This window comes from Pongo pygmaeus, chromosome X (genome assembly GCF_028885625.2).
Source record: "Pongo pygmaeus isolate AG05252 chromosome X, NHGRI_mPonPyg2-v2.0_pri, whole genome shotgun sequence".
NCBI classification, from domain to species: domain Eukaryota; kingdom Metazoa; phylum Chordata; class Mammalia; order Primates; family Hominidae; genus Pongo; species Pongo pygmaeus.
The window spans coordinates 52,788,238-52,814,247 of record NC_072396.2 but is presented as its reverse complement, the minus strand read 5'-3'; the positions used below and the strand labels follow the sequence as shown (position 1 = coordinate 52,814,247).

Genomic DNA, 26,010 nt, shown 5'->3' with positions numbered 1-26,010 from the left:
TAGAAGAGAACATAGGTGAAAAGTTCCGTGGCATTTGACTTGGAAATTATCTCTTGAATATGACAAAAAGCACAAGCAACAAAAAGCCACGTTAGACTGGTGAGACTATGTCGAACCAAAAACCTATGGTGAACCCACCGGGGCCTGTTGTGGGTCGGGGGAGGGGGGAGGGATAGCATTAGGAGATATACCTAATGCAAATGACGAGTTAATGGGTGCAGCACACCAACATGGCACATGTATACGTATGTAACAAACCTGCACATTGTGCACATGTACACTAGAACTTAAAGTATTATATATATGTATATATATATATAAAATAAAATAAAATGAAAGCAAAAAACAAAAACAAAAACAAAAACCTATGGTGAACCAAATGAAACAATCAACACGGTGAAAAGGCCACCTACAGAATGGGAGTCGCTCAACTTTTGGAATATACTAACAACCACTGCACGGTACACTTTAAAAGGGTGAGCTTTGTGGTATCTGAATTATATCTCAATAAAGCTGTTTCTTTTAATGAAGGAGGAAAGAATCTCTGAAGGAATTCAAAATGTTCATAACTTATTCCTAAGTTAACATACATGCTAGTATATTAGGATAGAAGTTGGAGGGATATTTTCGAATTATTACAAAACGAAACCTATACGAAGACTTCCATAAGGCTGAAAAATTAAATGCGGTAGGAAGCTTCCAAAGCGGCCTCTCTGGCAGAGTAGCAAGGTTGCAAGAACAATGTCAAAACAAAGCTATTTCTCAGGCATGACCTTCGTGATTGTTTCTATGTCTCAGCGTCCCGTGGATCCTACCTGCTTTCCAATCCTGGTTATGCAGCCCTCTTATTGACTTCGTGTGCAACCTGATATTCTTGCATCAGGTTTTTTGTTTGTTTGTTTGTTTGGTTGGTTGGTTGCGCAATCGTGAGTGTTTTTCTGTTGTTGCTAACCAAACATACTGATGGACACAGGAGGTGGCAGATGTAGGTGTTATTTACATCTGTAAAGTGAAAGGAAATTTCTTAGAGAAAAAATGTAGAAAAGGAGGAAACAAGGCCACAATCTGGAGCATATCAAAAAGCAGAGGAGTTTACAAGAAGAGGAGCCAGGAAACAACTCAAAGAATAGGATCTTTCCTGGAAGGAAGATCACCAGAAGAGGATGGTTTCATGGAATCCACAAGATTTCAAGAGACCGATAGTGGCCAGCACGTTCAATGCTACTAAGAGGGCAAGCCAGGTCAGAGGGATGATAATTGGATTTGACATCATGTAAGTTACTAAAGAGCATAAAAAAAAAAAAAAGCATATTGGAGGACAGAAGGCCACGCAAGACATCGGAGGTGGAGATGAGGAAGTGATGACAACCTGTTCAGACAACTCACCAGAAAAGTTTTGCTGTGAAAGGCAGCAGGTATGTGGGAGAACAGCTGGTAGGGAAGTGTCGCCAAGGGAAGGTATTTGTTTAAAATGGAGGACAGTGGAGAGTAATTGTATGCTGATGGGAATAGCCACTGGAGCAGGAGAATTTGAAGATGCAGAGAAACAGTGGACATCTGCAGGAATTCAAACTGTGAAACAGTGAGGGGTAAAGATGGGGTCAACCAGAGAGGCTGGCTTTGTTAAAAATATGAGCCACCAGCCCCATGCTTCATGCTCTCAGTTAAAGCCATGCTGATAACCTCCATCCCCGGGGATGGCCAAATTGGGAATGAGGGATTGGCAGGGGAGAGATGTCCAGAGGATGAGGAAATGAAGTTTGAAGTCCATAGGATCCAGGCTGAGTAACGAAGGTTAATGTAAACTGACAAATTCAAATTTTGAGAAATGTATCGGTCAGAGATATTTTTAATTTTTTTAATTTAATTTTATTTTTTTTCTGCAGCTGGGGTCTCGCTGTGATGCCCAAGCTGGTCTTGAACTCCTGGCTTCAAAGTGCAGCCTCCCAAAGCTCTGTGCAGTGGTGCTGTCATAAGTCACTGCAGCCTCAAACTCCTGGGCTCAAGTGATCCTCCTGCATGAGTCCCCCGAGTAGCCGGGACCACAGATGCGTGCCACCGTATAAGGCTAATTTTTTCTATTTTTATAATTTTAGAGATGAGGTCTCGCTACGTTGACCAGGCTGGTGTCCAACTCCTGGCGTCAAACAATCCCCCTGCCTCGGTGTCTTGCATAGCTGGGGTTATAGGTGTGAGCCACTGCACAGAGCTAGGTGAGGGATTATGATGTGACACTCATAGCTCCTTAGTGTTTGGTGATTGTCTCTGGGTGTTCATATGTTCACAGGGAGGTGGAGACATAGACAGATCCCATTACTGAGAGATAAAGAAATCCCTACAATGAAGCAGATTAATGGAGGGGACTTCCTCCTTTCCAGGGAGAGAAAAGGGCAGTGCTCAAAACAGGAAGAAAAGCCATGAACAGGAATTCACCGGAAATGGAATGTCCTCAGAAGACCTTATCTTTTCCGTGGGAGGCAAGGGATGGGTGATTCCTTTTGGATTCTAGCAGCATGGATGCTTAGCCATCGCTCGCTAGTAGTTTGTTCCACTGTAATTTCATGTAGTCACTATTGACCCTCACTGAAGTCTGTAACTGGCATAGCGTCTACAGTCCTGTGAGTGGTGCTTTTGGGGATTTAAGGAGCAGAGCAGTCAAGCGAAGCGTTGCCTTCCTGGCATTGCCATTCCCCATTGGTCCTTCTCCAAGGGAAACTGGTCGTGGTCATCCAGACAGAGACCAGCAGCCGAGTGGATCTGAGATCCCCCGAGAGGGGTGTGAAACACAGGGGAGTCACTGGCAGGTGGGCACTCAGGAGTGCATATGAGACAAACCCCCTGACCCAGAGGAGACTGGATGTCGCGCAACATCCGTGGAGGTCAGGAAGATGGGCAGAACTTCATGTGGTTCCTTCTGGCTTAGGGCATGGCTGTGGGTGTGGGTTGCACCATTGCAGTGAAGACGAGTTTACTTAGATGTTTTGGACTGAGGGGTTCCAGGACATGGGAAATGGAGGGCAGCTGGGTCCCAGGAGAGGAGAGTGCAGCTGGACAAAGGGACTTCTGAGACTCACTGGAATAAATGGAAAGAAGGGAGGGGAAGTTGGAGGCATATGCCCAGCTTTTGAGTTGTTGTTTATCACAAATTTATAGTGTGGGACGTCTCATGTTCTGCCTGGCACCCTGTTTGTCCAGCCTCCGGTAAGGGGAGTCAATACACAGGAGGTGGTGGGCTTCTCAGGAAGAGGGTCAGGCAAGAGGCCTCTCATTAGTTTGGCTGCTTCCAGAAGTGGGAGACTATCAGAAACCTCCCTCGTCTGAGTCTCCCCAAGGTCCTGGCGGAACAGGAGTGTGGCAGGAAGGGGGAGCCCTAGGAACGTGTCCCATGGTCTGGGCAGAGGTCTCCCAGGCCACAGAGGAGAAGAAGGAGGAGGTGTGTCCTGTGTGACTCTGGCAGGAAGGATCAGGGAGCCCTCCTGAGACAGCGCTTCTGAAATTGGGCTGGCTGGAACTTTCTGTCAGAAAATAGGAATGACTGAAAAAACTCCCCTACTATGATAGAGGCTAGAGGGTGGTAAAGAGGAAAGTGAGTTGGGGTAGCAGGAATCCTAGGTTCCACAGGCATGGTTTGCAGGTACAATACATTGTTGGTAACATGATGGCTCGGGGACAAAGAAGCCTGTCTCCAAACCGTGCAGGTGCATTGAGAGGATGTAGAAATTCTGGATTCATGTCAGGCCCGTCTGCGTTTCTGCCCTCCTCCACCCAGCATTGAGGGAAGGGCAGGGTAGAACTAAAGCGAATGTTCTTTTCAATCCCTGAATAGGGGCTTGCGTACCTCAGAGGAAGACAGAACACGCACATTTCTCTGCGTTTCTCTTTGTCTCATCCTTAGTCTCTAGGCCATTAGCCCCTGTTGCCATGGGAACTGAAGCTGAGTGTCTGATGCATTCATTGGGCTGTGGGAGAAAAGCAGAGTTGGTCCTTGAAATAAAGGCCCCTGGGAGAGGGGATTCTAGCAGGGCAGTCACATCGAAAGAATTCACAATTCCCACAGATATATTGATCCTTGTGATTATTAGTACACACACACACACACGCACACATCCCACACACCCCCACCCCATACACACACACACACACACACACACACACACACACACACACACACAGGCTTCATCCTGAACAGATATGATGTACAGAGCATCACACTGGCTGGCCCATAGGGTTCTTGTGGGAGAGGCCAGGCCTCTGTGACCATGAAAGGGGTTGCAACTGATACAGTCAGGGAGGGATCCCAGGAAGGGGAGTGATTCCCTTAAATTTGCTTGTTGAAACCCGTATCTGGCAGGGGAAAGGAGGATCTGGTGCAGAGCTTGGATTCAGCAGAGGTGGCTGTTGATGTGACCGGTCCCCCTGTTTGGGTGGGAAGGCCCTGAATGACACATGCAGCAAGGCAAGAGCAGTCCCGTGCACCCTTTGCTCTTGTCTTATCCAGCTCCTCCCTCTGAGATAGTCCCACGGAGAGTCCCAGGTTGACCTGGGATGGGGATCCCCTCTTTCCAGGGGCAGGGTAGAGTTCTCAAAGCTGGCAGTTTTCTCCTCCTTACCCTTTCTCCCTCGCTGCCCCTTCATCTTGCCCCCTGCTCATCAATCACCCTGTGGTAAAGGACCTCTCCCCTTGTTCCTTTCTCTTTACTCCCTCATCCATTTCCTCTACACTCCTTTCCTCTTTCCTCTCTCTTCCTACCTCACTTCAGCCTCTGTCATCACCCCTCACCTCCCCTCTCTGCTCTCTCTCCTCCATGCCTTGTCTTTCCCTTTGTCCTCCCTCCGAGTTCCCATATCCCTCACTGCCCTTTCTCTCCCTCTTTTCCTTTCTCATGTTGTCCTCCCTGGTTTTCCCCTCATTTTGCTTTTTCCTTCTCTCTATGCCGTTCCCTCCCCTCACCCTCCCCGCCCTCCCCTCCCCTGATACTTACCCAGTGACTAATCCTTAGTTCCTTAAGTGGTACTGGGCGTAACGTGGGCTCTATGTGTTTAGCGTTCAGCCTCGGAGGGCAGTACATCCTAAAGTGAATCACCAACTTAATTATTCCTCTGCGAATTACCATCAGTGATATGAGATTCAACGACAAGGAGCTGTGAGAGCACACAGGAAGGGAGCTCATTTCTGGGGTGGGCTCAGTGAAGAAAATGTCATTGATGATAGTCCTTGTTCTGCCATCCACCATCCTCTGCTTGCCTCTTTCTGTCCCTGCCTTCCCTTTTATGTTGGGGGCAACTCTCCTCTTCTATCTTTTGCAGCAGGGTGGGACTCCTCTCATGGTGTCCTGCCCTCCACACCGCAAGGTGTGAGTTCTCATGAAGTCCAACCGGATGCCCATTTCCTGCAACCTGAGCACCCAACAGACCAAAGAGCATGAGGGGTAGTTTCAACTCGCCCGGGGACAGACCCTTGTTCCTGCTCCCAGCTTCCCCAGGGCACCTTTGGTCATGTACTTCACTCACCCCTTCTGTTTCTCACGTTCACTTCTCACCTCTCTTCCCCCTCCCTCTTTCCTGGCTGCATCCTTTTCTCCTAAGGCTTTACCCCATAAAGACAAAGAAACTGGCTGAGGAGACGAAAGAAAGAAAGTAGCAGAAGATGGGAAGGAAACAGGTGAGTGACACTGACTTAGCTGATTAAGAGAGCTTGATCTTTTTTGAGGGTGTGGGGGGTTCTCGCTCTGTCGCCCAGGCTGGAGTGCAGTGGTACGATCATAGCTCCCTGTAGCCTCGAACTGCTGAGCTCAAGGGATCCTCCAGCCACAGCCTCCAGAGTAGCTGGGAGTACATGTTAATTTTTTTTTTTTTTATGTTTTGTTTTTTTACAGACGGAGTCTCACTTGTGTTGCCAAGAGAGCTTGAGCATCAACTGGCAGTGAGGACGGCAGGAAAGCAACTGACTTATCCCCTCTCACCAGACCTTCCAACTGTGTGCAACAATGGCATTGCCACGTATCCCGGCACGTTGTTGGTAATGGTGGGGGCTGTAAATTGCACGATTGCTCTAGAAAGTGTATTTACAAATCACTTAGACACCCAGATCCCCTCTCAGCTCCTCGTAGCATGACAAATCGCTCTCCCCCAACTCTGGGAGATGGAGGACAAATGTACTCTCTGCAGAGCATGAACCAGCAGATTTACGGGCTTTGGAACTTCAGGCTCACTTGAAGGCATACATCCCAACCCGGCGTAGGGATTTCAGTTGCTCTCTACAGCAATCTTCAGTCCCTCACCTCCGCTGGAGTTTGGCGTCCAGATTGCTGGCATCTTGCCCCTTCTCAGAGATGCAGGAGAGTCTTCCTGTGTAATCTAAACTTCCCCAGAGAGGAGACTTAGTAATACTGGCAGGCAAAGACCTCTGGAGTTTGCTTCGTTAGTAAGCTCAAAATATTTTCTTATTTCAACGTTAGTTTTTCTTAGAGCCATGGGTTACTTAGGAGGATGTTTCTTAATTTACAAACATATACGGGGGTTTGTAATGATCTTTTGTTATTAATTTCTAGATCCCATTGTGGCATTGTGGTCAGAGAATATACAAATCGCTGAAGAATCCATTGTTTATGGACATTCCTGGGATAGTATTCATTTAAATATCGTTATGTACACTGTAATGGAATATAATACAAAGATGGAGTTGCACGCAAAATGAGGGTACCACTCAGTAAATGGTTCCACAGGGACGTCTGATCCCCTACGATCTGGGTTAAGAAATGGTGTAGTGTATTGCCGGCAGCTCAAAAGCACTCTCATGCCAGTCACTCTTGTCTTCCACCTCAGCAAATCTAACCACTCTTGTGACTTTTAACACTTGAAGATAATCCTGCCTGTTTGTGAACGCATTACACATGAGCAGAATCAGTACAGTACGTATTTTATAATCCGGGTTTCTCTTGGCAACATTAGGTTTTTCTCCTTGCTATTCACTTTTGTCGTGCTGTGTAGCTGAATTTCGTCTCTTTGCATTCCTGCGCAGTGTTTTGAATTGTATGACGATGCCACAATTTATTCATGCCTTTTATTTCTAATGGACTCTTCAGTAGTTTCCACGCTGGAGTGTTAGTATTATTATTGTGGTGCACGTTCACAAGGATGTCCTTTGGTTAACATGAGTATGCATTTAAGGCTGTGCTTGCAGGACTGCTTTGATTACTTTTTCCTCCTTCATGGCACTGTAAGTGGTGACAGTGGATGTATCTTTTTTTTTTTCCCCTGATCTCAGAGGGAAAGCTGTCAACATGTCACCCGTAAGTATTGTTGTTTTCGTAGGCTTTTTAAAGATATTCCAACGGAATCAAGAGAGTTCCCTTTTGTTCGTAGTTGGCTAAGAGGTTTTATCATAAGTGCATGGTCATTTAAAAAAATCAAACCCATGAAATACCCTTCCTGCGTCTGTAGGGAATATCATATTTTTTCTCCTTCATACATTACTTCTGAGAGATAGATTTTTCAAGCACTGAACCGCTTCATTTCTAGAATACTCTTGACTTGTTTGTGATACGTTTTCCTTTTTGGAGATTTAACTGATTTGTTTTGCTAATGCTTTATTCGAGATTTCTTCTTCTGTGCTTATGTGAAAGACAGGCCTGTGCATTTCATTTCTTACCATGCCCTTTAAGGTTTTGCCTCATAAAATGGGATGGGAAGCATTTCCCGTTTTTTATGTTACCTGGCAAGAAGGTAAGATTGACATTCCTTCCTTCACAAACGTTTTGTAGAATTAATCGGTGGCGGCATCAGAGTCTGTAGGTTCTTGTGACTGCTGCTGTTGTTTCCTTCAGATTCCGCCCATTTAGAATGTGTAGGACAATTCAGATGTTTAGTCTGTTTTCTGTCATTTTGTTGTATTTTCTTGAAGTGTGTAAATTATATCCAAAGTTTCACATCTGTGGGCATAAAGTTGCTCATGGTTTTGAATAATGATCTCTTTAATGCCTTCGTTGCCCATAATGATGTCTCCTTAGCCACTCCAGACACGGGTTGCTTCATGATTTCTCTCCTTTTTGTTCAGGTCCACACAAGGCATGTCTTAGTCACATCATCTTTACAAAAAACCACCTCTGGCTGTGTTGTTTTATCTTTAACTGATTTGTACTTTTATCGTTATTTCATTTCTTCTGCTTTCTTCAGGTTTAATCTGTTGTTCAACATCCTTGAGAAAGATGCAAATGTTGTGCCTTTCTTTTTCATGCAATCTAGACAATTAAAATATATCCCATAAGTTTTCATCAGGTTCAAAATACTTTGTGATTTCATTGGTGATGTTTTCCTTGAGCTATGGGTTATTTAGAAAATAGGAAATAAAAAGGATGCCTTTTCTAAAAATAAAATGAAGTGAAATAAAAAGGATGCCTTTTTGTTTCACTTTCTTGCTTAACTGCCCTCTGAACTTCCGGGACTATGTTGAGAAGAAGTAGCAAAAGCGGGCATCTCTGTCTTGCCCCTGATCTTAGAGGAAAAGCTTTCACTCTTTCGCCATCGAGTACAGTGTTCATTCACAATGAATATTTTATATAGGACTTTTGTGACGTTGAGGTTGTTTCCTTCTGTTTCAAGGAGTTTGAGTGTTTTTATCACGAAGGGGGTTGACTTTTGTCAGATGCTTTTAGTGCGTCAATTGAGCCGATCATGTGGTTTTGTCCTTCATTTTGTTGATGCCGTACACTAAATTAGTTGATTTTCGTTGATCGAAACTTCCTTGCATTCCACGAATAAATCCCACATGGTCATGGGCCTTTCATGTGTTGTTGAACTCGGTGTGCTAGACTTTTGTTGAATATGTATGCATAAACATTCTTTTGGGAAGTGTGTGTGTGTGTGTGTGTGTGTGTTTCTGGTCCTAATTCTTCTCTAAATGTTTAGTAGAATTCTCCACTGAAGCCATCTAGTCCTGGGGTTTTCTCTGTTGGGAGGTTGATGAATACTGGTTAAGTCTCCTTACGAGTTGTCGAGATCTGCTGAGATTTTTTATTTCTTCAGGGAGTCAGTCTTGGCAGCGTGTATGTTTCTCAGAATTTATCCATTTCTTCTAAAGTATCAAATTTGTTGGGGTATAGTTTTTCCTGGTCTTCTCCTTATAATCTTTTTTATTTCTATAGTATCAATTGTAATGCCCCTCTGTCATTCTGATTTTAGTTATTTGACCCTTCTCTGTTTTTTTCTTAATCTGCTTAACCTATGTTGACCTTTTCAGAGACACCAGCTCTTAGTTTCATTGTGGTTTTTTTTTTTCCTATTATTTGCCTATTCTCCATTTCCTTTATTTGTGCTCTAATCTTTATTACTTCCTTCCTCCTGCTAACTTTGGGTTTACATTGTTCTTCCTTTTCTAGTCCTCGAAACACAAAGATAGGCTGTTGATTTGAGATCTTTCTTCTTTTTCACTGTAAGCATTTACCACAATAAACTTCCCTCTTAACACTGCTTTCCCTGCATCTCCTTAGTTGTGGTATGTGGTGTTTTCATTTTCATGTGTCTCAAGATACTTTCTAATTTCCTTGTGGTCTGTTCTTTGACCCACTGGTTATTGAAGAGAATGTTGTAATTTCCACCCTGTTTGTGACTTTTTCAATTCTCCTTCCGGTATTGCTTTCTAGTTTCATTCCATTGTGGTCAGAAAAGATAATTGGTATGATTTCAAACTTCTGAAGTTTGTGAAGATCCTAAATGTCAACAAAAAAGCTAAAGCATAAGACCTCTGGAAGAGAATTCAGGATAAAGCCTTGAAAAACTTGCTGCAGGCGAAGGACTCTTGTAGCTATGACACAGAAAGCAATAGCCATGCAAAAACACGTTAAGTGAATTTCATCAAATTTAGAAATCTGGCTTTTCATCATTAGCGAAATGAAAAAGCAAACCATTCATTGCGGCAATGTTTGCAATATATACTACCCGACAATGGAAAAGTTTGCACGCAAAAAAGCACTCTTATAATTCAGTATTAAGATGACAAATAATAATCAGTGTGCAAACCATGTGAATGGTTCTTCACATGCCACACCAAACTATATGCAACTGGTCAAGAGAAGAGGCTGGGCCAAGGTCACTAGTGGAGGCAGCGGCAAAGCTGGGTCAGAGATCTCAGGCAAGTCACCTCCCTTCTCTGAGTCTGTTTCCTCAAGTGCACAGTAGTAGCTCAGACGATCTTTGAGGGTGTCATGAGGTAGTGGGCAAAACGCCCTTGGCCCAGGGCCTGATGACGACAAAAACAAGGAGGAGCAGCAGGATGGATGCCCAGGAAGGAAAACACCCAACCTGATGTCTCAGGAGGCTGGGAGGGCGGTGGCAGGCCTCAGAAACCTAGGGTGGAACCTGTCGTTCAGGGAAGCCGTGAGGGGTAGCGATCATGCACAATGAAGGGAGATGGGGAGTGGTATGTGCATGTGGGTGGGAGGGTGGGTGTCAGGGGAGAGTGCCCAGCAGGTGGGTGTATCACCCCCAGGACACTGCGAGCCCCTGGATGGCAGGGGCGGCTGACAGCAGGGCCCAGTGCACGCACCCTGGCCTCAGAGGGTCCCGGGTTCAGGTCTGTGCTCTGCCGCTTCCTGGCTGTGTGACTTGGGGAGAGCGTCTTCCCTCTGGGAGCCTCAGTTGGCTGAGACCATGAAATGGCCTTACTGCCCCCACCTCTCGGGCTTGCCCGAGAAACGGAAACATAGGCCCAGACGAGAAATTGTACATGAATATTCAGAACAACTTTATGGATAATGTCAATAACTGGAACAAGTGAATGCACGAATGCTCGTCCATCGCCAGGCCTGGGGCAGGGGTGATCAGAGGGAGCAGGCCAGGCTGGGAGAAGGCTGTGAGTGCCGTCCACTGCCACAGCAGGGCCTCAGAAAACACTTGCTGACATGGACTGTGGGCCTTTGCAGTGCGGGGTCTGCAGAAGGCCCCAGGCTGGGGGCAGGGGGCAGGGGGGAAGCCTGCCTGGGTCTCCCGTTTGCCATGTGAGTGAGGTGGTGGCCGTCTCCAGGGTGGCCGGTCTCACCCTCCTGCAGGACGCGCAGTCCAGTCCTCCCCCATTTCCCACCAGGGCGCTCTCGCCTCCCTGCTCTCCTCCTCTCTTCCCAGGTGCTCTCAGCGTTGCCCCTACAGTGTAGGGGGAGTGGGTCCCTAGTGAGGCCCCACCGCAGCAAGGTGATGTGAAAGGGGGAGTGTCCAGCAAGCCTGGAGGCCTGAGGAGGCCGTGACCTGGCCAGCACCCTGCCTCTGAGGGCTGCTTCCTGTTCCTTTCCGGTGGAGCTTCCGTATCTCAAGTGCCCTCTGCACACAGTGTTCAGACTCACTCCTGTGGCTTATGGTGACTACCCCCACCCTGATCCAAGGACAGGCATGTGCCCGCTATGTGCACAAGGGTGTCCGGGGAGGTTCCGGCCAAACAGCATTAAATTTATGACGCCGGGGTGGAGTCCCAGGCATCCCTCATCTCTTCCACAGCCCAGACCACAAACCAGGAGACATAAAGGGAAGGGGACTCCATTGTGTGTGTGTGTGTGTGTGTGTGTGTGCACGCGTGCGTGTGTGTGTGTGTGTGTGCATGTGCGTGTGTGTGTGTGTGTGTGTTTGTGTTCCAGTAAAACTTTGGGACTGGATTTCTGTCAGAGTCCCAGAATGTCAGTGTGGCCAAGCATGGACCCAAGCACCAGAGAAGCAGAAATCACAGCGGCAGCCAACATGGAGACCCACCCAAAGCCTTTCTGACGGACAGCTTCTGGGGTGTGCAACCAATGCAGTCCGATGCTCACCAGGGCTCCCCATGTGGCTCCATGCTCTGCTGTTGTTGTTTTGAAATCCTTCATAGTGTTTGACAAGGAGACTCGTGTTTTCATTTTCCACCGGGCCTCCCACATTAGCCTGGTCTGGGTCAGGATCTGGCCGTGGCGGAGATGGCAGCCCCTCCTGGGGAAACAGAGGCTGGGGCTGGGTGAGGGGGTGGGAAACAGGGAGCCTTCCACTGCTATGTTTTCCCTCCTTATCTAGGGCTCTGTCCTCCCAAGCCCTGGACATTACCGGGGAACTCCAGAAAGCCCTGGACACTGTCCCTGCGTGCCACTGAGCCCTTCCCAGGAGACCAAACTGTCTCTGCCCTCACCGTCTTGTACCTGAAGCATGTGCAGCCCTACCTCACACCCCTCCAGACATCACCCAGCCCTTGAACACACCAGGACCTAGGTAGGCCTGGTGTTGTCCTCACTGGGAGAGTCCTGCTGCTGAGGGAGAAGGGCTGCGAAGCCCCAAACAGGCCGCCGTTCCGTCACAGGCAAGGGGCTGTGTACGCGTGCACCGTGCGTCGTTTTTATCACATCCTGCTCCCTCAGCAATCACGGCCCCTCCTTCTACCCACTGGAGGGCTGCGAACATCACTGCGGGGCCCACCTCATTGTCCGTCAGACTCTGTACCGAGGACGGGGTCCTGAACTGTGTGGATGATGAGCCAAGCGTTCCGGAACATCATCTCCAAGGAGGGGGTGTGGGAGGTGGGTCCTGGTGAGAGCCTTAGACCCTGTCCCACGGCGGGAGGGGCAGTGGCACCAAGCTGCAGTTTTCTGCCCCGCCCCTGCTCTGGCCCCCCCTCTTGCCATGTCCCTGGGGCTGCTGAGCAAGGCTTGTAGAGAATCACATAGCGATGAGCACTGGGGCCTCTCCAAACTCCTGGTCGCACACTCAGGCGTAACCAACCTCCGCACCTCCCAGCATCCCACCTGTCCCTGTGGGCCTTTTTGGCAGAGGTGGGGCCCACCTACCCCAGAGAGCCTGAAGAAGTTTCCTTGCTACAAGCCCAAGCATGGCCAGGTATAGCAATGGGTGTGCAGGTAAAGGAAGAAACGTTCAAATTAATTTTGCAACTTTAATGTAACACTGATACCCAAAACATGAAAGCACAAGGAAAAGCGCAAAATGAAAGCAGGAAGAGCAAAGAGAGCTTCATCTTGCATGCCACCTCTGACTGACAGGAAGAAGCCGCCTAGGGTGCTGTGTCGAGAAGGAATCTGAGAGGAGGCGCTCTGGCTTGGCCAGTAAGATCGCTGCAGTTCGTCAACGGTGCCTGTAAAAGCACAAGAAACCAAAGTGACAACATCCGTGGACACACGCGAACCAGGGAGGAGTATACGTAACAAAATAAGTGTCCGTCCATGCTGTTGCCGTTGCCCCCAACGCCCCCACCCCGGCCCTCCCTCTGACATATCACCCCCCTCCGCAGCCCTCCTGCAGAGTCTCATTTCTCTACCGAAACTCTTACTGGATCCAGGAGAAGAAGCTGGCGCCAGCTCTGGCGGCATTTCTGGTCCGGATGGTGGAGCTGGTGCTGGGGCCATCTAGGACGCTGGTGCTGGCCCCTCCATTGGTGCCACTGCTGACACCAGCTCTCCACGTGGCCCTCCTGTTGGCACGGTTGCTATTCAGAATGTACTGATGGTATCTGGCCCAGAAAGCAAAGGGGATCCTGGCCCAGGCGTCGCCAAAATCTCCGTCCTCATCCCAGGTCAGGAGCTCGACTTGTATGTCATCCCAGCTCCACCGTCCAATCAGGGCTTCATCCCCGATATTCATCTGGGCCCTCATCTGGGCCCTGGCATGTTCCTCGGCCATATCCACATCCATTGTCTTGAAAGCATCATCCACAGCCTCCAAGAAATGAGCCTTCCATTCCCGGGGGTCTCGGTTCTGATTCTGAGGAGGAAAAGGGCAAGCATAGACACAGAGCTACCCCACACTGGCTGAGCACCCGCGGCCTGCCTCACCCCCTCCCGTGTGCTTTGTGCAATGACGGCAAAAATCAGGACCACAGGGACTGGGGGCTCCTACTCCCCTGTGCCAGACCTGGGATTTTGCCCCGTCTGTGACCTTGTGTAGGGTGCTCAGGTGCCTCTGTGAGTGTTTGGTACCCTCACTGGAATACGGGGTAATGGGAAGGAGGCCTCGACCAAGAAACAAGCAAGGTGTGGCGAGCACCACCCCCGGTGCCGGGCACCCAACAGAGGCTCCCTTACCTGGGCGATGAATCTCAGGACCCTCATCTTGCTGGTCTCATGGCGGGCTCGCAGGCCCCAGAGGAATTCATACTCAGGGGGGTTGCTGTTGGGGATCTTCTTGTATTCCAGGTACCTTGGCATGAGAGGAAAGTAAACTTTGCTTCTAGCCAAGCAGACCTGTTGCTGAACGGATGGGTTCCAGGGGGCCCCTCCTCAACCCGATGCCGCAGCTCAGCTCCTGGAAGAGGACTGCCCTGCCCCTCCAGCCCTTCACTCATTCCCAAACCCACTCCCAGGACTTCTGCCTGCAAAAGTGAGGCCTTCAAAGCCTTTTGCCATTGGTCTTCCCTGGAAGCCATGCGGAGGTGCAGGGGGGCCACATGTAGGGCATTTGTCTGTAGGGAGGCTACAAGTTTGTGCCCCTCATCACGATGACCCCAGCTTCCTGTTGGGTGTGTTGTAAACAGAGGAGCCATTCTTCAGGCCCCCTGCTCTGAGCACACCCCACCTCGAGGGTCTTGGCCACACCCCGGTGGAGCCCTGGAGAGGCCCACCAGAGGAAACGACTGGAGAGGAAGAAACAGTCAGCCAGGAGAAGCGTGCTCCAGGCATCCTCCTCAAGTCCTGACCCTTTGTTGGTGTGCATGCGCGCCTGTGCGTTGGCAAGTCCTCCAGGGACGGGGAGAGGGTGGCCCCTGGCCTGAAAATCAGGAGAGTTGGGCTGAGGCCCTTACCAGCTGGGAGCCATGCTCAGAGGCGTCCCCTCTCTGAGCTCCGGGTTCCTTAGGTGTAAACCAGGGGGAACTCTTGTGTCAGTCTACAGGGCAGGTGCTCAAGGAGATGGTGGCCGTTTTCACACCCCACACCGTGTTCTCAGGTGACGTGCGCTCCCTTTTCCCAAGACCGCCCTGGCCTTCGGCTCCCCACACGCTCGCATACCCCCACTGCCACTCACTCCCAGGCCAGAGGCACCCATCCCTCCCGTTGAAGATTTGGGATAGGGAACTGCTTTCTCAGCCAGACCAGCACACAAAGGATGCTCGAGGGAGAGCCGCAGTTAGCTGGGGTGATACTCACTTCTGCTTCACAAAGTCATCTGTGATGAGCTTCCTCAGATCGCCGAGGAATGGGTGCCTCACCCTGAGGGCAAGGAAAGGAATCCATGAGCAGAGACGGTGGCAGGGGCCCTCCCTAGCATGACTATGACTTCCCAGCCCACGGGGAGTCGCTGTGGAGGCCTGGGCATGCAGCAGAGGCCAGAGGACTGTTGGTCAGGGATGCCCCAGGTAGGGATTTGATGGAACCCCCGACTCTGACTGTCTCTTTTAGATGTCATCTGGGGCCACAGAGCAGAGAGGGGGCTGAGCAGCGTCCAGCACCGCTTCCCCATCCGCCCCGGTGAGATCCTTTGCTCTCTACCGAGCCCAGGGCGCCCCACGCCCTTGCGCCAGACCACCAGGCTATTGCAATCCCAGGACCTCTTTGGCCAGAGGATAGCACCGAGGGGAGGAGCCGGAGAGGCCAATCATACCCAGGGCGCAGTCCCATCTTGCGTAGTGCCTCCCAGAGGACAGCTGCGAGGGGAGAGGAGGTACGAGAGTTTGGCACCCAGAAGATGAGACTATGGGCAGCCCCCCAGTTGCAGGTCCAGCCACTCACCCTCGCTGGCACGGTTGCCATTCATGAAGATGACGCCCAGAATCACCAAGAGGAGACTCAGCCTGGGAGTGTCCTTGGTTCTAAAGGTGTGGAAAGAGAAATCCTGTTTAGCAGCTATTTGCCTGAGAGACACCACCAGGCTCTCCCAACTAGCCTCTCTCAGGTTTCCCAGCTTGAGGGGAACTCTTCCCAGGACAGGGCACAGTTCACTAGCTGCTGGCAGACCATTCGCACCTCCGCCTGAGACTTAATCACCTCCTCTATAAAACATGGGTACTAACACTTCCCTGACAGGGTTCTGCAGAGGACAGGGCGAGGCAGGGAGCCGAAGCTCTGCAAATGGCAAACGTGTGTCCAGAGATGGCTCCAGACCTTTCCTGCCCCTTCCACATCAGGACCTACACTGAAGAGGAAGCTCTCCCCTAGGCCAGCTCTGCTGGGCCCAGGCCAGGCAGGCAGGAGGAAGAGGCAAGCCGCTTTCCTCCGAAGCTTTGGGGATAAAGCCCGGCAGCAGCTTGGGGAGACCTGATGGCAGCAAGGCCTCACCCCCAGGCTATCATTCCTTTCATCCAGCAGTCACCAGGCAGCCCTCGCTGTGTGTGGGAGCCGTGCGCCGCACTCAAGCCCCGTCTTCCTGCTTCACTGAAGGGGTGTGGGCAGGGAAGGGACACCACCGAGGAAGGCCACGACCCGCTTTCCCTTTCTTACTTTCCAAGGAGGCGAGCTGAGGAGTCCCGTGTGCAGACAAGAATATACAGGTGTTCTTCCTTGTCGATCTCTTTCAGGTGGATTCCAAACTTCTACATGGGGGAGAAAACAGAGTGTGAGATCCAAACCCCATGCTGGGCATCCTGCCGGCAGACAGTGATTCCCGGTTAGAACTGCTCCTCAGCAAGGAATCCAAACTCGTGAGCGAGGGCAGAAGAAGACAGCACACGGAAGACCTTCGCTGTGGGAGCTGACGCTGGCAGAGGCGATGAGACCCACCTGGCCAGACAGCGAGACACTCAGAGAGCATGAGAGAGAGAAGCCGAGGGCAGGAAGCACGAGTCAAACTGCCAGTGCAGTGGAAGCTCAGAGTCGGAGAGGTGAGAGATGGCTCCAGAGACTGCGCCTTGAGGGGCTGCAGGGTCACCCCACCCCCATGCCCGCTCTTCCTCCACAGAGCTGCTCCCATCCTGCACCCACCTTTTCCAGGGTGTACGTTGCTCGTTCAATGATCTCAGGGAAATGTTCGTCATATTCTCTGATGACATCCTTCAGCATGTCTGCAGGAGGGGGAAGAGTTGGAGAAAGCACCTGGGCTGAGCAGGGGTCATAGAGCTGTAGCCCCTTGGTCAGCCCTGCCGAGGGTGGCGCAGCCAGGACCCCGTCCCGTGGCTACGGAGGGACCAGCCGCGGCACGCAAGCAAAGGGATGCCCACAGACTAGGGGATGGCGAAGAGGGCACAGGCTGCCTACCTGCGCGCTTGATGGGGATCTTCTTGTAGTCCTTAATCATCAGGTATTTCACCAACTTATTTGCCTGGAGAAGGAGGAACACGCGGGGAGGTCAAGGCATGGGTGACAGCAGAGACGTGGCCCACAAGGGAGGAGAGGAGGGAGATGGGGGAGGGTGGGCTTCTTACCCTCTCTTGCAGAAGGGTCACGTTGCGGGGGGGCAGGCACAGTACATGCCTTGAGGGTATCTGGGACCTCGGGGCCATCGGGGGCCGAGGGGCCAACTGAGCCCGCACCGTCAATGAGGGCTGTGATGCTCTCCAGGTGGGTGGGACCGCAGGAGGCTCTCTCTCCTCCTCGCTGCTCTCATACTCATCATCCAGGTGCTTGGACTGTATCATTCGAGAGAGGAGAGACCCAGGGCTACCAGGCTCCCCGTGCCAAAGCACCCGGCACGCACCTCACCCGTAGCAGGCTCTTGGAAATGAGAGCAGTACCAGCAGCTGCTGGCATGTGCTGCGTGCTTACTAAGTGCCAGGCACTGAGCCAGCCTCTTCTCCCACCAGTCCTGAGGGTAGGGACTACGTGGAGTGAAAACATGCTCAGCAAACTTGTGTTGGAGAAACATGGACTAGCTGAGAGGAGAGGAGGGGAGGAGAAGGGGAGGTGAGGAGAGAAGGAGGGGAAAGAGGAGAAGAGAGGAAGAAGGGGGAGAGGAGAGGGAGGAGAGGAGCAGGAAAGGGAGGAGAAGGAAAGGACAGGAGCAAGGGGGTGTGGAGGTGGCAGGGGGCAGGGGGCGCTCACCTTCTTGGTCCTCTTGCCTCCCATCCTGGCCCAGGGCTCAGCACTGTGCTGAGCAGTGGCAGCAGCTGCACCTTCCGGCTCAGGGATGCTCGTGGCCATCTTGGCCTTGGCAGCAGCTGCTGCCACAACATTCTGAGGCTCCACCCACCGAGTCTTGGCCAGCGCCTTCCCCGACTTGGTGGTCTTGGGCCGGGTGGCTGCCACCTCCCTGCCAGGTCCCGTCTGGGGCACACCGGAGGCAGCACTGGGGCCCTCTGTGGCAGCCTCTTGGGCTGGGGCAGGTCTCTTGGGGCGCGGAAAGGCCATGCCACTGACACCTGCCGGCTGAGTGAAATCAAAGACATCATTCTGACCCAGGAAGGCTGTGCTGGGCCGGTTGGCGTCCACCTCCCTGGCACACGGAGCCTGAGAGAAAGCACAGGCGCTACTAGGGCCCTCGGTAGCAGCCTCCTCGGCCTGGGAGCCTGTCTGGGACTGTGCGGAGGTTGCCGGAGCCCCGGGGGCAGCCATCTCACTGGTGACTAACATCTGGGAGGTCTGCGGAGAAGCAAGGGGTGGCTCAGGGGTGGGCCCCCGAGCCTCGGCGGCGTAGGTCGTGGGCTGGGTATCCTCTCCTGAGACCTGCGGCGTGGCCACCCGGTGGCTAGCGACCACCTGACTGAAGGCGGTACGGGCAGCGGCGGCAGCGGCCCGAGCCGCACGGTTGGAGGCGGCGGCGCGGGCTATGTTGGCAGCACGGGCGGCCGTCTCATTGGCAAGTGTTTCCGGATCCAGCTGCAATGCCTCCACCAGGGTCTGGGCCAGCACAGGGTTTTCCAGTTCCCAGGGCTCATTCTGCAAGGCCAGAGAGAGGGGTTGGAGAAGGCAGGCCACTCGACGACATACTTGTGTTAGCTTCCCTGTGCTGGCCAGCCTCTTCCTAGCAGTCAGCCCTGAACACCCCAAGACCTTTCCAAATCTTCTTCTTCCGAGCAGGGGAGGGAAGGCTTGGGGAAGCTGGGCAGTCCTTTCCCACACAACCCTCCTTGCTCCCCGCTCCTCCCTCCCCCATTCACAGGGGAAAGGCCCAGGCCAGCAGGTGGCCAGGAAGGGGCCTCACCGATAAGATGCGAAGACCTGGACCCAAGCTTCCGAAGGCTCTGAGGATATGGATGTCAAAGCTGGTGAGGGTGCCATAGCCACCAAACGCACCGAATTCTTCATAGTCGTTGCCTTCAACCATCTCTTCCTCCCCGACTTCGTCGCTACCCTCATCCATGTCTTCAACACTGTAGTTTTCCGATTGCACGCTGAAGCTTCCCTCAGCCATGCTGCGGGTCCCAGGGAGATGAGAGCTCAGCCTGAGAGGGAGGGTGAAGCAGCTGCAGGGGGAGGGGGCGGGATCCAATGGGAGGCGGGATCTCCCGGGAGGTGAGGGGCAACAATCATCAGGTTACTAGGCAATATTAGGCAGTAGGGGGCGGGGGGGGGGGGGAAGTGGGGGGGAGACGGTTTGGCTTTCTGATGCCGTAGACCTGGTCAGGGACAGAGCCCAAGGAAAGGGACAGAGGAGGTCGCAGGAGGCGCCGCACTGAAAGCGGAGTTTAGGATGGGCAGGCTCGCCATCCCAGCGGCTAGATTTGACGAGGGGGTGTTCTGGAGGGCCGGGGTCCGAAGAGTCCCAAAGGGGATGCATTGGGGAAGAGAGAAACAAAGGGTTTGGATTTAAGGGCCAGAGAAGGCGACCAGGATGAAGGGGGAGCAGACGGGAGAGCTCAGACAACGGGGACAGTGGCAAGCCGTAAGCTCTGCGAAACAGAACCCCAGGGACCTTTGGCTAGGTCCGGGCGGGGGGCCTAGGTGGGGCTCAGACTCGAGCACTAGAGGCGGATGGAGTGGGGGCCTCAGACCTAGGTGAGGCTCCAATCACCTAGCGCTGCAGATCTCAAACGCGAGGACTGGGCACTCCAGGAAGGGGGCAAGCGGTCAGCTCCGTTCGAGTAATCTAGGAGTGGTTGGGGTGGGGGTGGGGCCTCAGGTCCGAGGGAGCTCAGCTCGGAGCACACGGGTCTGCTAAAGGGGTGAGGATCCTGGGCTCCGGTTTCAGTAGGGCTCAGATCGGGGCGCCTGGGTCTGATGGTGATGGGGGCTCCTATCTAGACCTTGGGTCTAATGGGGTTCCGGTTCTGAGTGCTTGGGCTTTGTTCAGATCCGGAGGCGGAGGGAGGGCGCAGCGTGTCGGGTTCCACTCGCCCTCTCCCGGTCCTGTCTGGGGCTGGATCCTTACCTTCTCGGGGGCTCCAATGGCGTCCGTCCTCAGCACCAGGAACCCCGCAGCCGCGCCCTCGCCTACTGCTGCCAGCACAGCAGCCCGGACCACCCCGCCCCTTTTCTCCGTGCACCCCCCGCGGCTGGGTAGCCTGCGCATGCGCGGACCCCTCCAGCCCGCCCGCTTTCCCAACAAAAGCCCTTTCCTCCAGGTCTCCAGTGCGCATGCGATTCCGCGGGTGGGTGGGCGGTGGGGTCGAAGGTAGGGTGGGGGGGCTCTTCCCGCCAGATCCACTTCACCTCTCCTCCTCCTCCTCCTACCGCGGGCGCGCACACTCATACCCTGCAGTGCAGCTCGACCCACCCGATCATCTCTTCTCAATCGCCCCACTTTTGCACAATGCTTCTCTGTCCTGCCCTGCCCTTTCACCCAAACTCCTCCAGCCTAGTCTGGGATACACTATGCCCCGTTTCCCCGGCACGACCCCTTAGGTCACAATTAGTGAGGTCTCGCAATTAATAAGCTGGGTCTCTAACTGCAACAAGTGGAAATCCTCAACCTGCGGGGCTACGAAATGGACATGGCCAGAGGATGGCACTTCGCTTTGTGTGCTTCTCCACTAGCCAACTCTCTGGCCCCCAGACATACTGGGAACATCTGCTTCCTCAGCTACCCTTTATGCAGCTTGTATGTCACAGAGGGATCTGTGCTGGGGCTTTTCTTCCTCTCACAGCAGCGCTGGGAAGTGGATGTCAGCATCCCCATTTGGCAGATCAGGAAGCTGAGGCACAGACACATTGCATGAACTAGACCACAGAGCCAGGAAACAGAAAATGCAAAATTTGGGCCTGGGTCTTCCGGACCTGGGGACAGAGGCACTGCCTCCTCCGTTTGAGTGACAGGCCTCCCCCACGCCAACATCTGTCCCAAAGAAGCAAGGTTTGTGCTGTAGAAGGCCTAAGCTCATGCTCTGCATTCAGGACACAGGGAGACAGAGCCTCCCCCCGCCTCGCCCCCAGCCTCTGCGGCTCTATGTGGGTCCATCCAGGTATGAGAATTGCTCCACCGGGTCCACTCTCTACTCAGATTGTCAGCCCTCTTCCTTATCAGTGATACAATCACGCTGCCGCTGAGACCCACCTGGTGTCCGCCAGGACAATTAGACACCTGTGTGTCTGAGCTAATTACTCCACAATCTACAAGCCCAGTTCAAACTTCACTTTTGAGGTCCAAGTGCATAGTACGTTCACCTGCCTACGTAACATCTCCACTTGGATGTCTTTTGAGGCAGAAAATGCTGTGGTCTCATCTGCAGTCGAACCTGGACTGTTTGTAAAATTCGTAGTAGATTTTTATATTTGTTTTTATGTCAGCCTCCTCGCCAGGACCCCTGTGTATGAATGGAAGGTATTGCTAGGACAGCAGCTTTTACTCTCCGCTGACCAGTATCCATTCTGCCTGGCTCTGTGGCTTTCTCCAGCTGTTGTATATCAATCTCTCCTGTCAGCTGCCTGTGCCTCTTCAGCCCTTCCCCTGTAACATGTCCTCTGCGGGAGAGGAACACACCCAACAAACGAAAGCCTTCAGAAAGTGCTACGTGCTAATCACTCCAAAAAATCTACAACCCCAGTCTGAACTTCACTTTTGAGGTCCAAGTACATACATTCACCCACCTACATGGCATCTCCACTTGGAAGTCTCAAAGGCTCTTCGTGGTTTGCCTGTCCAAAACTGGTCACTCGGTATACTCACTCCTCCCATACACTCACACATCCCCATCGCTCCTGTTCCCCCCACCCCACCCATCTTCACAGTCTCAGTAAATGGCGCCATTATCCACACAACCACTCACTCCAGAAACTGGGAGTCATCGATCACCACTCCCCCTTTCTGATACGCTGCATCCAGAAGGGCAAGCTCTGAAGGGTCTCCAGAGCTGCCTCTCTGTGCAGCTGTCTCCTCCCCATTACTCCCGGCAAATTCTGGTCCTATGGACCTCTTGAGCTCTCAACTCTGTCTCCTTCACTCAGACCGTCCACCAGGCTCTGTTGTGTTCAGCTCCCCTGTGCTGCAGCCTGCAAACTCTATCCGGGCAAGAAGTTGGTGGAATTGGGCGATCAGAGGGCTCACCTGGTCAGGTTCCCTTCCTCTCAGGGATCACTGTCTCGTATGCAGGTGGTGCCATGACGTTAAGCCTTATAATTTTTTTGGTTTATACGTATTTAGGCGAGACGGTAAATCCGGTTCCTGTTAATCCATCATGGCTGGAAATACAAGTATCCACCAGATTTCTTAATTTTCTTTTCACTGAGCCCTGTGCTTTCAGGAGGCATCCACGTTGCCACACATAATCTAAAGTATGTCCAAGGTGCTATGCACAGAGAATCCATGGTGCGCATTCCTGACATTTTACCTATCTGCTCTCCCAGAGATTTACCCTTTCTCCTAAGTAACTAGAAAATCAGAAGAAAACCATAAGAAACATTTAGATGTCCAAAGAAAAGAATGACAGCACACTTCTCATTAGCAATAGGCAAGTCAGAAGTCATGTGGCACACCATCTTTAAAATCGTGAAATAAAAATAAATGTCAATTCTTAAGTCTGTACTCAATGAACATCTTTTCAAATGAAGTTAAAATAGCAGGTGTTTAGACATACAGAAGTTGAAAGAATTGATCATCAATAGACTTGCACTGTAACATTTTTTAAAACTTTTATGTTTGGGGGTACATGTGAAGGTTTGTTACATAGATAAACACGTGTCACGGGGGTTTGTTGCACACATGACTACATCACCCTGGTATTGAACTCAGTATCCAATAGTTATCTCTTTTCTGCTCCTCTCCGTCATCCCACCCTCCCCCTTAAGGAGACCCCAGTGTCTGTTGTTTCCTTCTTTGTGTTCATAAGTTCTTATCATTTAGCTCCCAATGATAAGTGAGAACATGTGGGATTTGCTTTTCTGTTCCTGCGTTAGTTTGCTGAGCTTAAGCCTCCAGCTCCATGCCTGTTCCCACAAAAGACATGGCCTTGTTGTTTTTTTATGGCTGCATAATATTCCATGGTGTATATGCACCACATTTTCCGTATCCAGTCTGTCATTGATAGGCATTTATGTTGATTCCACGTTTTTGCTATTGTGAGCAGTGCTGCAGCGAATAGTCCAGGTGCATGTGTCTTTATGGTAGAATGCTTTATATTCCTCTGGCTCTATACCCAGTAATAGGATTGCTGGGTCAAATGGTAGTTCTGCTTTTAGCTCTTTGAGGAATTGCCATACTGCTTTCCACAATGGTTGAACTAATGTACACTCCCGCCAACAGCGTGTATGGGTTTCCTTTTCTCGGCAACCTCGCCAGCATCTGCTATTTTTTGTTTTTAGTAATAGCCATTCTGACTGTTATGAGATGGTATCTCATTGTGGTTTTGATTTGCATTTCTCTAATGATCAGTGATATTGAGCTGTTTTTCATATACTTCTTGGCTACATGTATGTCTTCTTTTGAGAAGTGTCTGTTCATGTCATTTGCCCCCTTATTAATGGGGTTGTGTGTTTTTCTCTTGTGCATTTGTTTAGGCTTTTTATAGATGCTGGATGTCAGACCTCTGTTAGATGAATAGTGTTGCAAAAATTTTCTCCCACTTTGTAGGTTGTCTGTTTACTCTGTTGATACTTTCTCTTGCTGTGCAGAAGCTCTAAGTTTAAGTAGATCCCATGTGTCAATTTTTACTCTTGTTGTGATTGCTTTTGGTGCCTTTGTCTTGAGATCTTTGCCTGCTCCTATGCCCAGGATGGTGTTGCCTAGGTTGTCTTCCAGGGTTTTTATGGTGTTGGGTTTTACATTAAAGCCTTTAATCCATCTCATGTGGATTTTTGTAGATAGTGTAAAGAAGGGGTCCAGCTTCAATCCTCTGCATATGGCTAGCCAGTTATCACAGCACCATTGATAGAATATGGAGTCTTTTTCCCACCGCTTGTTTTTGTCAGCTTTGTCAAAAAAAAAAAAAAAAAAAAGCTGGTTGTAGATGTGCGACATTATTTATGGCCTCTCTATTCTATTCCATTGGTCTATGTGCCTGTTTCTGTACCAGTACCAGTACCATGCTGTTTTGGTCACTGTAGCCTTGCAGTATAGTTCTTTTAGCTTACGATTGCCTTGGCTATCTGGGCTCCTTTTCTGATTCCATGTACATTTTTAAATAATTGTTTCTAGCTCTATGAAGAATGTCCTTGGTAGTTCGATGGGAATAGCATTGAATCTATAAATTGGTTTAGGCAGTGTAGCCACTTTAATGCTATTGGTTCTTCCTATCCATGAGCATGGGATGTTTTTCCATATGTTCATGTCTGCTCTGATTTCTTTGAGCAGTGTTTTGTAATTCTCATTGTGGAGATCTTTCACCTCCCTGGTTAGCTGTATTCCTAGGTGTTTTATTTTTGTGTGTGTGGCAATTGGGAATGGGATTGCCTTTCTGATTTGGCTCTCAGTTTGGTTGGTGGTGGTGTATAGGAATGCTAGTGATCTTTGTACATTGATTTTGTATCCTACAACTTCACTCAAGTTGTTTATCAGCTGAAGGAGCTTTTCGGCCAAGACTATGGGGTTTTCTAGATATAGAATCATGTCATCTGCAAACAGAGGTGTTTTGGCTTCCTTTCTTCCTATTTGGATACACTTTATTTATTTCTCTTGCCTGGTCGCCCTGACCAGGTCTTCCAATACTATGTTGAGTATGAGTGATGAGAGAGGGCAACCTTGTCTTGTGCCGGTTTACAAGGAGAATGCGTCCAGCTTTTGCCCATTCAGTATGATATGGGCCGTGGGTTTGTCACAGATGGATTTTCATTATTTTGAGGTATGTTCCTTCAATATCTAGTTTATTGAGAGTTTTTACCATGAAGAGATGTTAACTTTTATCAAAAGCCTTTTCTGCATCTATTGAGATCACCATACGTTTTTTGTCTTTAGATCTGTGTACATGATGAATCACAGTTACTGATTTTCGTATGTTGAACCAAACTTGCATCCCGGGGATGGAGCCTACTTGATCGTGGTGGATTAGCTTTTTGATGTGCTGCTAGGTTCGGATTGCCAGTGTTTTGCTGAGGATTTTTGCATCTATGTTCATCAAGGATATTGGCCTGAAGTTTTCTTTTGTTGTCTGTGTGTCTCTGCCAGATTTTGGTATCAAAATGATGCTGGCCTCGTAGAATGAGTTGGGGAGAAGTCCCTCCCCCTCAGTTTTTTTTTTTTTTTTTTTTGAATAGTTTCTGTAGGAATAGCACCAGCTCTTCTTTGTACATCTGGTAGAATTAGCTGTGAATTCCTCAGGTCCTTTTTTCTTGTTGTTGTTGTTGTCGTCTTGTTGTTGTTGTTGTTTTGTTGTTGTTGTTGTTAGGCTATTTATTCCTGAATCAATTTCAGAGCTCATTATTGGTGTGTTCAGGAACCAATTTCTTCCCGGCTCCATCTTGGGAGGGTGCATTTGATTGATTTGGGAGGAATTTATTGATTTCTTGTAGGTTTTCTACTTTGTGTCTATACAGGTGTTCATAACAGTCTCTGGGGTTTTTCGGTATTTCTCTGGGGTTGGTGGTAAGGTCCACTGTGTCATTTCTGAGTGTGTTTATTAGGATCTTCTCTCTCTTTTTTTAAATTAGTCTAGATAGGGGTTTATCAGTCTTATTTTTTCTTTCAAATAACCAACACCTGGTTTCATTGATCTTTTGTATGGTTTTTTGCAACTTAAATTCATTCAGTTAAGTTCTGATTTTTGTTACTTCTTGTTTTCTGCTAGCTTTGGGGTTGGCTTGCTCTCGTTTTTCTAGTGCCTCT

General features: G+C 50.5%; 2 protein-coding genes and 1 non-coding gene across 10 annotated transcripts; all 3 read right to left on the bottom strand.

Annotated features, from left to right (window-relative positions):
• Positions 1-2,094: 2,094 nt before the first annotated feature.
• Positions 2,095-5,234, bottom strand: LOC129024938 (putative uncharacterized protein FLJ39060). Its single transcript, XM_054472268.1, has 3 exons — positions 4,983-5,234; positions 3,839-3,959; positions 2,095-3,073 (listed from the first exon to the last, which is right to left on the bottom strand). The coding sequence occupies exons 1-2, from the start codon at positions 5,232-5,234 to the stop codon at positions 3,840-3,842; spliced, it is 372 nt and encodes a 123-aa protein (XP_054328243.1). The 3' UTR covers positions 2,095-3,073; position 3,839.
• A 7,647-nt stretch (positions 5,235-12,881) lies between these two features.
• Positions 12,882-20,811, bottom strand: LOC129025283 (melanoma-associated antigen D4). Of its 8 annotated transcripts, none has more exons than XM_063660401.1 (14): positions 20,191-20,811; positions 19,024-19,264; positions 17,925-18,758; positions 17,309-17,512; positions 17,142-17,205; positions 16,869-16,948; positions 16,389-16,480; positions 15,681-15,760; positions 15,553-15,595; positions 15,099-15,161; positions 14,756-14,803; positions 14,040-14,154; positions 13,289-13,719; positions 12,882-13,093 (listed from the first exon to the last, which is right to left on the bottom strand). In XM_063660401.1, the coding sequence occupies exons 2-14, from the start codon at positions 19,231-19,233 to the stop codon at positions 13,084-13,086; spliced, it is 2,274 nt and encodes a 757-aa protein (XP_063516471.1). In that variant the 5' UTR covers positions 19,234-19,264; positions 20,191-20,811; the 3' UTR covers positions 12,882-13,083. The 8 variants fall into 8 exon arrangements, with proteins under 8 accessions (XP_063516471.1, XP_063516473.1, XP_063516472.1 ...); XM_063660403.1 differs by having other exon boundaries at positions 19,024-19,234; XM_063660402.1 differs by having other exon boundaries at positions 19,024-19,285; positions 20,191-20,350.
• Positions 14,400-14,527, bottom strand: LOC129025566 (small nucleolar RNA SNORA11). The gene has a single exon (XR_008497311.1). It is a non-coding gene; the product is annotated as a small nucleolar RNA SNORA11 (small nucleolar RNA).
• Positions 20,812-26,010: the final 5,199 nt, after the last annotated feature.

What these genes read in the sequence shown, in the direction of transcription:
- LOC129025283 (XM_063660401.1), bottom strand. Translation starts at nt 19,233, where the DNA reads ATGGCTGAGGGAAGCTTCAGCGTGCAATCGGAAAACTACAGTGTTGAA. An exon ending in GATCCCCATCAAGCGCGCAG is followed by an intron (nt 16,949 to 17,141) that starts GTAGGCAGCCTG and finishes CCCCTCCTGCAG; the next exon opens with ACATGCTGAAGGATGTCATC. An exon ending in TCAGCTCGCCTCCTTGGAAA is followed by an intron (nt 15,761 to 16,388) that starts GTAAGAAAGGGA and finishes CCACACCTTTAG; the next exon opens with AACCAAGGACACTCCCAGGC.
- LOC129024938 (XM_054472268.1), bottom strand. Translation starts at nt 5,234, where the DNA reads ATGGTGGATGGCAGAACAAGGACTATCATCAATGACATTTTCTTCACT. An exon ending in AACTAAGGATTAGTCACTGG is followed by an intron (nt 3,960 to 4,982) that starts GTAAGTATCAGG and finishes TTTCTCCCACAG; the next exon opens with CCCAATGAATGCATCAGACA.